We start from the raw sequence: 15,404 nt of genomic DNA on the forward strand, positions 1-15,404 counted from the left end.
CGGGTTTAGTGGAGCCGCTCAGTTGCCAACAGAAGAAGTTTGTGAGTATACTGGGAAGCTCCCAGGGGAGACTGTGTGTAACAGTATGAATGTGAAGCAGGGTTGTTTTTTAAGAAAAAGTGTTTACTGCCAGAAAACTTTCCCAGTCACTGAGCGCTCCCCCTTGATCCTCATGCGCCTCGAAGGCAGCTGACACCTCCCAGAAGTGTATTTGACAGAGCAGTCAATCACTTCTGTCTGCTGTCACACCCACCTGGACGTCACTGGCGTAAAAATGAAATGCACTGGAAATGAATAGAGAAAAACCTGCAGCTAATGTATTTGGAAGAATATAAACAGGCATCATCAGAGGGGGTGATTGATCGAGATGAGCGAAGGGAGGCTTTCAGGAGATAAGACCTTTCAGAGCAATTCAATTACCTTCTGGCCCACAGAAAATGTAGGACGTTATGGACTTTGATTACATCAAAGTTGATGAAAGGATGGGAGGAGAAGGTTGTAAACAGGGACATTAACTGAGACATTATTCAACCTATGGTGATATATTACACAGTCCGAGCTCAAGTCGATGCAATACACTTATTTCTGCTATTAAGCGGTTGATTTATTGTGGAAAATTTATAGAAAAACACAGACTCCAAAAGAATATACTGTAACCATCCATGACCGCACCGAGACCAAGATTTACTTTGTCGCAACTACGGCTGCAATTAGTCACAGTTGAATGTTTTCTGTTGCCTCAGATAATCTGACAATTGTTGACACTTAGTGCCAGGCTGCGAACGTTATCCTTCGAAGGCTCCTGATTCCTGACAGGGCTGGATATGCTCAGAGAAAGTGAAGATGAGAGGATGAGTGACTACTGGAGGAGGTGAACGTAATCAATATAAACATGAGGCAATTAGTGTAGCGCTCATATTTCTTTAGGGAGGTGGGTGTAAAAATGTGGCGATCAAAGTGATATCTACTCCACGCAAGCCATTAATGAGGCACCAGAGCAACTACAGGCATATATTGTTAAAGAGCCTTTAAGAAACCTGCACGGAATTAATTATAGCACAATTCGCTCCTCCATCTTTGATGCACTTTACAATGTTATAGATAATTTAAAAAGTTACCAGACAGGGGGAAAAAAAAAATAGGACTGGCTTCTCACTCCCACATGGACTCAATCATTTATTTCTGCTAGAAACTGAGAATGGAGGCAGTTTCTGGACCGGTCGGCCACTTTGAAACCAGTGAAATGCACTAATTTACAGGATCTGGCGGCAAGCACAAGTGCCGCGCCAAGTGGACAGGACAGAGTCCAAAAAGTGTTATGTCGGCGCTCATTTCGTCCACGGTCCTCTGGAAACATGCAAATGAACTGAAACAGGGAGGCAAACATTCAAAGGCGCAAACAAACATAAAAAAAAAACCAAACAAACATAAACACACTGTTTGAGCCTCGTACGCAGCTGGAGATCATTTTTCTGGGGAAGGTGATATGTTATGATGTGTGCTGACTTTATGTATCCCACATACACCTGACTAATTGACTGCCTCTGTCGAAAAACAACAAAACAGTCATTAGTGCAACAGATCAGAAAAAAGACGTGGGAGACGTAAGTTTTCATTTAAGAGAGCAGACAGACGACTTGGACTGAATGATATCATTGCCTGTTGGCTAGAAAATGACCTGAATGATAAAACATTGCACAGCACAGTAAGGCAGCAAACCTTAGCTACAGCCAACAACAAGCCTGGAGCATGAACACAAGGGAGAATCAACATTTTTCTCCACGAGACCACAACCGATAATGCAAAAAGTACAACAGTAACATGGATGTTTTTGCTCTGCAACTGCGATTGTGTGGCTAAAAAACAAACAGATGATTTGCCGAAGACAGAAAGTGCGTAACAAGACGACCTGAGTGCTGGGATTTAACTTGCTAGCACCAACCGTTTAATTCACCTCCACACAATCAATCGAGTTTTATGATTTAGACATTTGACCAACACTTTCCAGTCACCATTTCAAAACTTTAAAAGTTATCTAAATATTATTTAAATTAATTAAATATAGCATGTTAATAAGTGATCTTTAGAGGTGTGGGCAGGCATATCTTTCAACGTTAGGCAGAGTCAGGCTAGCTGTTTGCGTTTACTGCTTTTTAACTGCTTTCTAGCCAAGCTTCGTATCTAGCATACAGACACTGAACCAATACTTTCCAACGTGAGAGCATGTAGAGGTTCGTGGCCTTGTTTACTGCCGCAACACCAGGAAACATGGCTGCTGCGAGACTTAGATATGTGAGAGATTCTCTAATCTACAAAACACAGATTTGCTGTGTCCCAAATCCATGTAGCCTACAACATACTAATTGTCATAATAAACTGTTTTTACCGTTACAGTATACAAGAAATTAATGTACATTATAATTTTGAACTAATAGGAAATTGTAAAAAACATACAGTAACTCACAAATTAAACTACAGCAAGGTGTTTTACCAAAGTTTTTAGGGCAGTTGTTTCTTTGTTTGTTTGTTTGTTTTTGAAGACTTTCTAAGCACATTCAACTGTGTTGTTAACATTCAGAGTTTGTTTTTAAAATTTTGCAGCACTGCTTCCTCTTCTATTACACTGTGGGACAATAAAGTACTGTACATAGATAACACTCAAAAAACAAGCATTTGTAGTATGCATGCTGACATATTTGAATATATGGCATTTTGCAACTTTTCCAGTGTGAACATTTTACATACTAAACAAGACTAGGTCAAAACCTAGTATGTGGCTGGACCTCCCTTCATCTGTTTGCCTCTTGCCTACTCTCTGTGCTCACATATACAGAAAGTTAATAAAGCTGTTCTCATGCTTTTCTGTTTCTGGTGTCAGACAACGGAACAAGTAGGAAATAGTGACTGAAACAGCCTATTAAGACTACTTGTTAATCACTAAATTAATCACTTCCAGGCCATTTCCAAGTTGCTGCTCTGCACTGCTAAAATCCTGATTTTATAAACGTTAGGTCGTCTGACAAACAAAGAAGTTTAAGTCAACGTCTGTCCTGTGATTTTTAAAAATTATCAGTCAGAGAGAAAGTTAGAAGCTCATTCACGGCGGTTTCAGTTGCTGTGCAGTCAATCATAATGTAAGAGAGGTGTGCCTGTGGAGGGAAAGCCTGACCTCGCACACGTGGGGCAACACTGGGGACTCTCTTAGCTAAGGTTGGTCTAAAAAGTTGTTCTTTCTGGAATACACCTTCAAATGCTAATTGGACACGTCAACAATGTTAAACCCAGGTTCACAGGGTGTTTCAGGTCATTAATCATCAGATACCCCCCCAGCCGGGGGTGATCAGTCCCCAAGTTGTGTTCAAGTGGCGCACTACTCCACAGTTCCCCCCGCCGGATCCACAGCCACAGTGACGCCTTTTCAGCAGCCTCCAGGATGTTCTTGATGGCTCTTCTGCACTGCAGTCCTCTAACTCAAAGGAGTTTGAGAATTTGCTGCAACAACTGGCAAGCAAAGCCCTGGCGCCCGACTTAAACTGACTGCGGATTCTCCGGCCATTGCTCATGCTCTCATCACCAGCTGTGCGAAATTAGCTCTTTTGCACTCTTTTGCCTCTTCAATCCGGTCTTCCCAGGGGACAGTAAGTCCCAGCAGGACCGCTTGCTTTGTGGAGTCCAATGTTAACACCACATCTGGGCAGAGTGAAGTGGTTGCTATGTCTCGGGGAACTTGAACTGCCTTCCTAGGTTGACTTGGAGCTGCAGGTCCCATGCAGTGGCAAGAAGCCCTCCCAAGGAGCTAGGCCAATGTTGTGCCCTCTCCCCAGCTATGACGAGGGTGATGGACTGTTTGGGGGTGTGCTGATTCTTATCGTTTTGAATCACTGTGCTGATCGTATCCGCCAAAGACCTTATAACTTGGTCATGGCGCCAGCAGTGTCCACCCCCAATGCCTTCGGGCAGCAACTGAGGATACGCTCCAAGGTGCCTCTCTTCTGGCACAGTTGGCAGGCTGGAGTGTCCGTCATGACCCAGCAATGCCGATTGGCTGGGCTTAGGAAAACATCACAGACTGATTGGATGAGAAACTTGATTCGCAGTGGTGCTCTCCAGAGCTCTGACCAGGTGATCTTACGATGTTCCGTATGCTCACACCTGGTCCAGTTGCCTTGTTTGTACATGCTGACAATCTTGCTGCAGCACTCTTCCTCCACTTCTGCTCGTATCTCATCCTGAGCCAGTTGACGTTTATCCTTCGCATGGGCTTTGTCGTAGCATAGGTTGGGAAAACTGCCCAGTCCTGCCCGTCCCACTGCGACATTGCCGAGCAAAATGCTGTGACGCAGCCATGCTTCCTCTCTGTCAACAGCTTCCTGTGCCTGCCAGTGAGGCGACTTTAGCATCAGAGGAATCTCGGTACATCATAGATGTTTTGCTAGGTGCTTTAGTGAAGAAAAGAAAAAGAAAAGAAAAGTTGCTTAAGGGGTGCAAAAAAGTTGGTAGATCTAGTTCCCAAGGTGCTAGGTTGGCTACACTGCCTGTAAACAACCCCCAGATGATGCAATAGAAACTGTTTTCCAGAATTCATTTTGAAAGAGCAATGTCCAATGGGGAAACTCCAAAACTCAGTCACATTGCATTCGGCTGACCAATGGTGTAACTCAGTCAGTGAGTCACAGACATTTATTTGTATATAGGGCTGGCCCCACTGTTGCAGTCCAGCCAAAAAACAGCTTAGAATTAGTATGTTGTATGGAACTGGGCTACAGCTAATGTGTTTTTTTAAAACAAAAAATACGCCATTTACAGCTGGAATTAAAATCTGATTTGGGTGATCGGATTGCAGTCGGATAGTGCTTGACCACATGAAAGTACAGGTGTAAATGCACCCAAGACACATTGAGGAAAGACTGTGATCCGATCGGCCGGAGGGGAGGTGGTCAGGGACACATTGTTAACACAAGTGTAAAATGCAGTTGTGGTGTCTATCCACATAGAAAAAACTACGTGTTGCAAATACCTAATCGCGTGCAATTGTTCCGGAACAGCGTTCAGTCCTCAACCATGGACGTTATTCAGGACACTCGATGATGGAGTGAAGACGAGACCAAGTGTCTGCTTTCAACTGGGTATGCATATATACAAGCAAAACTTGGCAATTCATATCACAACCGAGCCATTTATGAAGAAATGGCTAAACAAATGGTGGAGATTATCTTCTATTCTTCTTCTTCTTCCCCTTCTTCTTTTTTTTTTAGTTGTTTGTTGTTTTCTTGGACCCACGCAAACAAGAGTATGTGACGTGAGCTGGAACGAGCGTTCGTATCGTATCGTATCTCGGATCGTATCAATACCAGGTGTAAATGTAATCAGGTTAAAATCATATCTAGATACAATCTTGATATGACACGCATTTCTATACCAGGTGTAAAAGGATTCAAAGATATGACGGTATGAGCTTTTAGGACTGAAAAATAACAGAAATGTGCCTCAAACTGCTGTTTTGGAGAGTGTAGAGAAAACTAAAATTTTGCACTTTCCCCCATTTACCTTATTTATTTCCCTTTCCTTTGTCCCTTATGCTAAAATAATTTTACATATTGTAGCACCAGCTGGTCCCCGGAGAGCACATCCTCTTTCAAATAGGTCCCAGAGGTCAAACACTCTGCAAGAACAAATTTGCAAACATTGAATCGAAAAGATTCTCAGTGACCTTGCTCGTTAAGCTGTGCTCATAACAGACGCTAACGCTCGCCAACTGCCACCAAAACAGAACAAGGCAGGAGAAAAAAAAAGTAAATATGGGGTCAGGCTGAAATTTACTTAACTTATTTAACTGAAATGAAAATCCATGTGGTTTCTCTCTCTTCAAGTTTAGGTAGACTGAAAAACTGAAAACTTTTTTTTTTCCATTTATCCAATGGCTCATTAGTTTCTCTGCTGTTGTAAGCTTGTGCAAATTACATCATGTCCATTACTCCCATTGCTCAGACATGGAGCTCCCTTTACGGTTCCACCCAGCACTTCTGAGAAATGAATGGGCTTTGGAGCCGCGCTTGCAGCTATTTAGTTATTAGTTAATACATCAGCCATGTCATTGTACTGTCTCAGGCTTTCATAAAGAAGACAGAAGAGCCTGCTGATTTGATGTGGTCAGCTCAGCACACAGATGCCCAACACCTTGGTTTATTATCTTATAAGATGTTACTGGCACGCTGTTCACGGATGAGTGGAATGAAGCTGTGTTAATGTATGTTTATGTTTGGACTGAAATGACTCTGCTGCTCTAACTGCATCACCCCTCCAGGGCTGAGGACATTGTGTTTATGCTGGTCAGCTCAGGCAGACAACAACTCAAACTGTCAATTAATTAAACTAAACTCAAAGGGGGTGTAACAGCATTATCAAAGCATACTTTCCCCGTGCTGTGAAACATTTTGATGAATACCACAAAAGGCAAGGCTTGGCGTCCTGAGGCGAACTGCATGACAGTTGGAGACTAATATTTTTTGCTGGACCGACCACAATCCATGCTACATCCCTGGATGTCCATGACTGAGTGAGGGAGTGATTGAGTTGAGTTGGTGATGAACTTATACCATTGGTCGTCCGGCTGAATGTTGATGTTTCCCCATTGGCCGTTGCTCTTTCAAAATGAATTGGCGCAAGCAGTTTTTCTATTGTGTCATCGGGGGGGTGTTTACAGGCGCATGTTGCCAACTTAGCGCCTTTGTTGCTAGATTTACTGACTTTTCACACCCCTTTAGCAACTCTTTTTCGAAAAAGCACCTGGGCTTTCCCATCGCAGGCGGGGCTCTCTGTGTGTCTCATTCAACAGACCGCACGGCAGCTGACACGGACGTGAATGAGCTTCCAACTTTCTCCCTGAGTGATCATTTTATTGGTAATTACAACTGAAATTAAAGCAGTACCGTTTTCTTTAACTCGTGCGTGGTGATTTCGTCAGACGACTTGGAGGTGACTGCTGGCTAACATGTAGTTGTAATGGGCCGTGTTTCAGTCACTATTTCATTCTTGTTCCATTGTCTGACAACAGAAATAGAAAAACATGTAAATGAGAACGGCTTTATTGGGAATTTAGGAGTAGGAGAGAAGCTAACAGTTAAAGGGCAGAAACTGGCTGACACTAGCCAGAATGCGAGTACGATGCAATGACATCATGAATATGCTAATTATCATATTACATCATCAAGCTTTAGCTACTTTCCATTGAAAGTAGTTGTTTACAGTGGTTCCGCAACAATTTTCAACTACATCCTCATTTTCGCACATTGACCATACGCGGTCCAGTCATATGCTAGGTTACGACCTAGTCCTGCTCTAAATGAGAGAAGAATGATACGCTATTTAAACAAACCACGTCCAGCTACATCTTCAGTTAGTGATTAAGCTGAAAACGTCTGGCGTCAGGCCTCAGCCAACCCACATTTAAAGGGGAACTCCCAGGATTTTACACATAGTACTATTCATCCTGTGAAAGCAATTCTATAAAGTCCTGTGTTTTTCTGGAGGAGCTTAGACAAGTGTAAGAAAAAGTCCCTGATTACATAATTAGGGTTATCTGGGCTTGGAGAAATTATGCTTACATACAACTAAATAGTTTTGCTAGATATGTTTTGAAGGAAATATAATTGCTTTGTGGAATATACTCACTAGTGATGTTTTTTCCAGTCAGAGCCATTTATTAAAAACAGTTCCTTATATTGCCCACTGCGTAAAAATAAATAAATAATTAGGGTGGCATCTTTATATCTCCCAAACGTATTTCCTGTTGCAAATTAATAGTATACAAATGCAGTTTTCAGGAGAGTGGAGAAAATAAATTTTCTAACTGAAAGCCTATGTTACAACCTGGGAGAGGAGTGTTGAAAGAAATGCTCAGCTTATACTGTTTCAATTTTTTTTTTTTTTAAACATATGTCTTAGGAGTCCCCAGAATTTATGAAAGTGCAACACTAAGTTGTTGGAATGCCCCTTTAATTTTCTATCTTGATACTTTATTCATTACTGTAGCATAAAAACCAAGAATGTAGGTATTATTTCAAACTCATGTTTATTTATACAGAGGTTACATAAAAACCAAAACTCCCAAGAACTGTCTGAACTCAGCACATCTCTGCTCCTCTACTGATGCTTTGAAAATCTCATGAGACACCAGATTTGAGACGAAAGCTCTGTTCGGGCTCCATTCATATAACATTTCTTACATTCTGATGCTGCTTACGCTGCTTGTTTTGAAAAGGAACTTAATCATATAAAGGGGTTTTAGGTTTTCTTTAATCCCCACAGTGAATAAAAGACACAGAAGACAGAATCCACATTGGTAAAATTAAGAACATTCACAATATATCTAATTTTAGCTAGCGGAGACAGCAAATGACAGAATAATACATATAATCACTACTTGTTTTTCAACAAAATGCACATTTCAATAACCTGCAATAATCCATGCAGCGTTTGAATGTTATTCTACCACCAATAAAAGGAGTGTGTTAGCTGTGTTAGCAAAAACAACTTTTTTTTCATTATAACAACTTCAGTGTTATATTACATTCTATGTAACTTAAACACACCCAAAGTTACACATTTCACAAGGACACTTGACCTGAAAATGAAAAAGGAAAGTGCTTTACAACACAAAAATAATAGTAAGACATGCACACGGGAAAAGACATAGAATATAATGAAGTTCTCAATGTAAGAAAGCACTTGAGGCATTTGAGAAAATGGCAACAAATACAACAGTCAGAAGGGAATGAGTCCAGTGCTACATAGCGACCTGAAGAGGTTTCAGAGTGGATTTAGACAATCAAAAGTTCTTTAAAATCTGAACTCTCTTCTCCAGAACAGACAGTAACTATCTCAACTCGTCACAGCAGGAAAAAGAGCCAAAATAAGAGAATTTTAAATGTGGAGGAAAAATGAAATTTGCATCTTTGTTCCAAAGACCTCGAGACCCAGACATTTTAATTCAGGATTCTGTTGTTGTTTTTTTTTACAGCTAGCTCTGTTTTATGGGAAGTGACCTTCAATTTGCTTTTTAACTTTGTATTATATGATGAACGGTCAGAGCTCATTCCACTGCCACTTCTGTTGCCAAGCATTTGAGGACAAGCAGTGTTTGTGTTTTTTTTTTTTTTTTTTCCCCATTTGCATATAAAAAAAGCGAGGTACAAAGAGTGAAGTCTCTGCTTCAGGATTGAGAATGGCTAAAACTATTTCCAAGCAAATACTCAGAGCGTGACAATAGGCCAATAAATAATCAGCTAAAACTGTGGATGAAAAAAAAAAAAGAGCCAAAATCTGATATTAACAAGAATTCAGGGCAGGGCACTTTAAGAAATACGTTTTTTTTATATAGAGGACTGTTAACATGTTTGCTGTGAATAAATAACTCCACGAATACGTGTAAGAGCTTTTTTTATTTCAGGGAGATTTTTTTTTTTACTTTAAAAGAATAGTTTGACATTTTGGGAAATATGTTTATTTGCGTACTGGCGGACAGTTGATACTCTTGATACTCTTACGTCTGTACGGTAAATATGAAACTAATGCCAGCGGCCAGTTAGCCTAGCTTAGCATAAAGAGTGGAAACAGGGAAAGAGCTAACCTGGCTCTGTCCAAATGTACAAAATCTGCCAATCACAAATGATCTCTGAAACGTAAAAGCATCCTATTTTTTTGCCTCCCACTCTACCCATACTTTTATTCATGGTATTACAGAGCGAACGTGCCTGCAGTCCTCTTCCTGTGAGCCATAAATGATTCATGGGAGGCTATAAGAGGGCGTAATCTCCATAATATTCAGTATAATACATCCGTGGGTATTCTTGCAGTGTGTTCTGGCCGAGAACAATGGAGTGTTTGTTGATCAGAAAATAACTGAGTGCACAGCCTGAAGCAGCAGAAAATGTTGGCAACACGCGACCTGCAGCAGAAAAAAAAAAAAAAAAGCTGCACACAAACCACTGCATCAACAAAAAAAAGAGACTGTTATTTACCCCCCCCCAAAAAAAGTAGGATGGAAGATGAACCGAAGGAACACAGTGCTCTTCTTCCAGTTGTGAGTAAACAATCTTAAACAAATCTTTAAATGCCACACAAAAACACACCTAACAAAACATGTTTCCCAGCAAAAGTCTAATTCTTATCTTGGTGTGAAAAGTGCTTTACAATTTATGGTGGACATACTTTACAGTAGAGGTAAAACTGCTCGGTGGGAAGCTGCCAGATGACTGCACAATCACAGGCTGAGTGGAAATGTATACAAGATGTGCGTCAATCATGTCGCATGCATGGCATATTGTATGAATTCACGCTTCAGTATGTAGGTACGTCTTCCCACAGGAACAGAAAGAAGTATAATTTCAAACTCTTCCCGAGGCCCCGATCTCATCCTCAGGCTTTCTGAACAGGAAAAATAATAGTGGAAGATGTTTCTGCTTTACATACATCATGTGGTGTATACTTTGATCCACAGCTGAGACTGAATACCTCTCGTGCTCTCTGACCCGTGACACCCCCCCCCCCCCCATGTTACGGCCGTCTCCTATCTGCTGAGCAACACCGGGAGGAATTTAAAATGGGGCGTTTTTACATTTTGCTGATGCTCTCGTCAGCCAGGTTGAGTTACAGTGAGTGAAAAGGTGACAAGAGGGCAGACGAGTATCGAGTTCTGAGTTGTACGACAGTCTTTGTGAGCGCAGGGGAAACGGGGAGAGATCAGATTTTTCTGTTCCTGATGCCGAACATGTTTCCAAACGTGCAGCTGACGCGCAAAACCCCAGTGAGCAGGATTCTGGTGATTTGCAGGTCGAAATATGTCGAGATGTCTGAGTTAATACTGGGCTGAATTTGACAAAACGATCCCAAATCTTCTACATAACAGCTCTTTCTGGAGCTTTCAACCATGTCACACTGTTTTTTTCAGGAGAAGGAATTTGCTTAGTTGCCATGGAGATGTATTTGTTGATATGCAAGCCCTGCAGCTGTTATCATTTCATCCATAGCACTTTATTATAAAGTGGAGAGAATGGATGACACACTACAAGAGTTAAGTTTTTCTTTGTAATTTTCTGTCGTGCAACTGAGGTTTGGATGAATGTTGCCAAGAAGACGTGCAGAGGTGGAAAGGGAGCCTGGAAACCCACGGGGTTTCCGGGGACTTTCGACCACAAATAATGGTATTCACCCGTGGTTGAATACACTAAACTAATTTGAACTAATTTCAAAGCCGTGTTCCTCTGGTTGAAATAGTTTGGTCGAAAGTTAAGTTTCTGAGTTTCTCAAAAGGTTCTCGGAAAACTTCCTGCAGTGGAGAAAGGCTGGTTTTCTAGACGTGTATGTTACAAAGAACCATTGCTTCAAAAGGCATTTCAAAGAATATATTTCACTGTTTCAGTTGTATATACTTCACATTGAAATGTAGTCAGTGAAGTGTTGCTGAAACAATGTTTATATGTAAAAACTGCAGCAAACAAATTTAGCCCAGTTGTAGTTTTAGTTAGTCTTTTTTAATTGAAAGCTCTGGAAAAAGCGAATTTTGTCAAACTACTGTTTCCAAGGTCCAAAAAGGAACTTTCGTGCTTAAGTTTTAATCAATCCCTTCAGAGAAATGGCCTTAAAATGGAGTGCCCAGTGTGATAGTAAAAAGTACATTGCAGTAGGAGTAAGATTGTGAAGTTCAGCTGCAGTATATTACAGTTGTCAGGGACCCTGTGCATCAAGTCGCCTAAATTAGAAGTCTGAGTCCTTGCAGTCCTCCCCTCTCCCTCTGGGCTGCGACTCTGACCGTGACACTAATCACAGCCCCCCCCCGCCCCAACACACCTCAACACTTCACTGATTATTCTGCACTGTCCTGGAACAGATGCATTCAAATGTAATAGCCTGAACCAGGAGACACGCACGCTGTGTCCAAAGACAAATGGGAAGATGTGTTCACACAGTGATACTGTACACAAAGAGGCACAAAGCTGGACGAGAAGATGATCGAGAGAGAGGGAGAGTCGGCATCTCCCCCTGTCTCTATACAACGGACTGCAGAGTATATTGCAGGCACAAAATGATAATAGAATACAATTAACTTCAAATGGTTTCACTGCACACATAAATCTCTCCCTCTGCGGGGTCACAAATGACTTTACTCCTTCCATAAGGATGGGGTTTTTTAATTGCACACTGCTCTATATGCTGTGATGCTCATAGAGTCACTGGCACACTGTTAAAGAGCGTTAGACACTTATCTCTGCAGAATAAATAAACCAAACCATCCGGACATCAAGCCAACGCCAGAGCATGTCTCCTATAATTCAATTTCACAGCATTACTAAAAAAAAAGAAAAAAAGAAAAAAAGTTGACATCTTTAAGTTGTGTGAGTCAACACACAGAATAACAGCCAAGCATAACGATAAAAAACAGATTTACATCTACACCTCTGGTTTAGTGGGACTGAAATCTGTTTTTTGCTCGCCTGTGTTTGCTTTTTCAAATGACCTTGTTTGTCGAGGCGTCTTTAAACAGAGCAGAGAAAATTGAAACTGACAGAGCATCTGCCTTCGATACTCCCCTCAGTCAGAGATGAAGGCATGAATGATACTCGTTATAGATTAATTACAGCCTGACAGAAGACAGTCACGCAGAGGAAACAGAGCAGGCGAGCTCGTCAGACGTCCATGGCAACGTGACTTGCCTCTGCGGCGGCTGAGCTCGTCTTCAGCTACACTCCTGTAAAAAATTGAAATTCAGCCTTTGCAATGTACAGCGCCCGCAGACATCTGAGCTACTGAGGTCACTGCAAGCTGAGGGATGGTTGTTTCTTCTGTTTTCTCTTTTTTTTTTTTTTTTTTTTAAAGTTAATCTTCGAGCCATCCTTTGCTAAACTCACAGAGCAGCGAATGGATCGACTGGTCAGTGCGGAGCAGTGCGCTGCGCACATCCTTCAGCTTTCAGATTCAGGAGAAGACGACTTAATATTCAAAGAGCAGGAGATACGCTTGTGCTGTCCGGGTTGGTCAAACCTTAATGGACTTTGTCTGATTGAGTGGCCATTGTCAAATGAACAAGTGCCTGGATTTTGGAGGCGACACCCCTAACCAACCAGGACTTGACAAACAACCCTAAACCGACTTTTTTTCTATGGATACGGAGTGGAATTTGTGCAGAAACGGATGTTTGCGCACGTTAGGGAACACGCTTTCTGTCTGTGTAGATATTCAGCGGGTCCTTGAGTGATGACGGCGACGACGACGACGGTGTGGTATTTCCATGCTGGTTCGGCCAGGGTCACGACAGCTGCCACGGCGGGTTGAAGAACTTGATGGCGTGAGTCTTGGCCCACTTGGCGAACACAGACTTCTCCGTGATGAAGCGATGTCCACCGTAGGGGGCACTCTCATGGAGCAGATACTCTGCACACTCGTCGCGGCTGCCAGCCTCGTAGTAGTGGTAGGGGACCTTTCTGTAACCCTCTGTCCTAAAGGGGAGAGAGGAAAGAAAAACATTATTGAACCCAGTTTATTAAAAGGGAAAAGCCTTTTGTTGCTCCTGAGGGAGCTGTGAGAAATCTGATAAAGCATCGACGGCTTGGTCTGAAGACTACAAGTCTGAAAATGAAACAAATCTGGGGATGTGTGGAGTTAGAAAGAAGTGATGTTACCAGACCTCTGTCGCTCGCTCCTCAACCCAGCTAGAGGGTTACGGAGGTTAGAGGTTACATTAGCTGCTTACTAGCAGAGCACACCTGAATCTCTGACCAAATTGTCGGCGACCGAGTTGCATTGTGGGTGATGTAGGCGCCGGGTTTTGGCAACGCAGAAGAAGTTGGCTGATACATGCTTTTTAACAAGGAGAGACGAAAAATACTGGTGAACCAACTATGTAATGGAGACATTATTTCTAAGTGATGAAATGCTTCCTGCACAAAGCCCAAAGTCCAAAAAGAAATGTTTCTCTGAGTTTAGTGTGGAAGCACTTGACTGGCCTGCACAGAGCCCTGACTGAAAAACCCCATCCAGCACCTCTGGGATGAACTGGAATGCTGACTTTGAGCCAGGCCTTATCGTCCAACATCAGTGCTGGACCTGTGGCTGAATGGTAGCAAATTCCTGCTGCCTGGTTCCAAGATCTTGTGGGAAAATCTTCTCAGAACAGTGGAGGCTGTCGCAGCAGCAGATTAATACCAATGGTTTTGGAATGACACTTCCAACACACCAAATTTTCTTGCACAACAATGTGCAATGACAATAAAAGCAATCTATTCTATTCTATTCTGCTCTGTTCTATTTGGGTGTAATGTTGACGTGTCCACATATTTTTTGGCCATATGGTATATTTCATGCTTTCATTTTGGCCAGGTCTTTTTGGTAAAAGACATAATATATCTAGAGAAGCTTCCTGCCAAAGTAGACCTTAAAAAGTTATCGAAAGTAATATTTGACATTCTCAAAATTTTTTCGTCCAGACAGTTTGGGACAAATTCCTGTAAGCACCTTTCAAGTGTCCTTGGTTTCGATTGGCTCAGCTTCACAAACTATTATGTGAAAAAATAAGCAAACTAAATTATTAAACTACTGAACTGAAAATCCTTCAGGAAAGCGTTCAGCAATTTGAACCTAAGCTGCCCCAGGAAAAATTCTCCACTCAGGAGAAGGTTTTTTCATTTTAAAAGCTGCTGTTGGCGGCAAAATATATACAATAAATACTCTTTTAACTAAACTGCATTTATTTGTAGAACTGAGCCGGAGTAAATCTGACAACATCCAGACATCCAGTAATGTACAGAAGGATAGTTAAAGCCATTCTGAACCTGAATTTCATTATGAGTCTCTCTGTTTACGGTTTACATCTTAAAATCGTTAAGAGAATTCACAGAATTAATAAAAACAGGTGCAGCGGAGTAGTTTCACTGTGTATTCTGCAGCTGGTTTCTAATAGCGAGTGACAGCTTTATGAGGGGATGACTTGTGTGACAATTTCTTTGGGAGAAGGAACACAGGCAGAGGAGAAACAGCCATCACAACAGCCAGCCGGCGAGTCCACAGAGGGAAGGCGACTGTGGCTGTCTGCCAGCTTACAGTAATACACAGCCCAATCACTGCCTCTCCACTCTTTGTGTCACACCGTGGTGCGCCCTAGCGTTAACAAATAAATTCAATTTCCCCCTCGCTGCAGCACCTGTTGAAGTCCCGGTACCACACAACTGCTGAGGTCAATTCGGACTAAATCTTCGAGCATCATCACACAAAACATCACTTCTTCTTATTGTAGTGGAGCACTCGGCTGCCAACAGTACTTTGTGTGACACTGAATTGTTCATTCAGAAACTCGGGGAAACAATATCCTCCCGCCTCACGCAGGAAGGAAGGAAACAAGTGAGTGACGGGCA

At 42.0% G+C, this 15,404-nt stretch overlaps 1 protein-coding gene across 1 annotated transcript in view; it reads right to left on the reverse strand.

Moving 5' to 3' along the window:
• Nucleotides 1-12,305: 12,305 nt before the first annotated feature.
• The window catches only part of st6galnac3 (ST6 (alpha-N-acetyl-neuraminyl-2,3-beta-galactosyl-1,3)-N-acetylgalactosaminide alpha-2,6-sialyltransferase 3), a 67,119-nt gene continuing 64,020 nt past the window's right edge, over nucleotides 12,306-15,404 (reverse strand). Inside the window, exon 5 of the mRNA XM_040143986.1 lies at nucleotides 12,306-13,493. Coding sequence (XP_039999920.1) covers nucleotides 13,304-13,493 — 190 coding nt within the window. The 3' untranslated portion in view covers nucleotides 12,306-13,303. The remainder of the gene's footprint in view (nucleotides 13,494-15,404) is intronic.

The sequence above is a fragment of the Xiphias gladius genome, chromosome 14, assembly GCF_016859285.1.
Source record: "Xiphias gladius isolate SHS-SW01 ecotype Sanya breed wild chromosome 14, ASM1685928v1, whole genome shotgun sequence".
NCBI lineage: Eukaryota > Metazoa > Chordata > Actinopteri > Istiophoriformes > Xiphiidae > Xiphias > Xiphias gladius.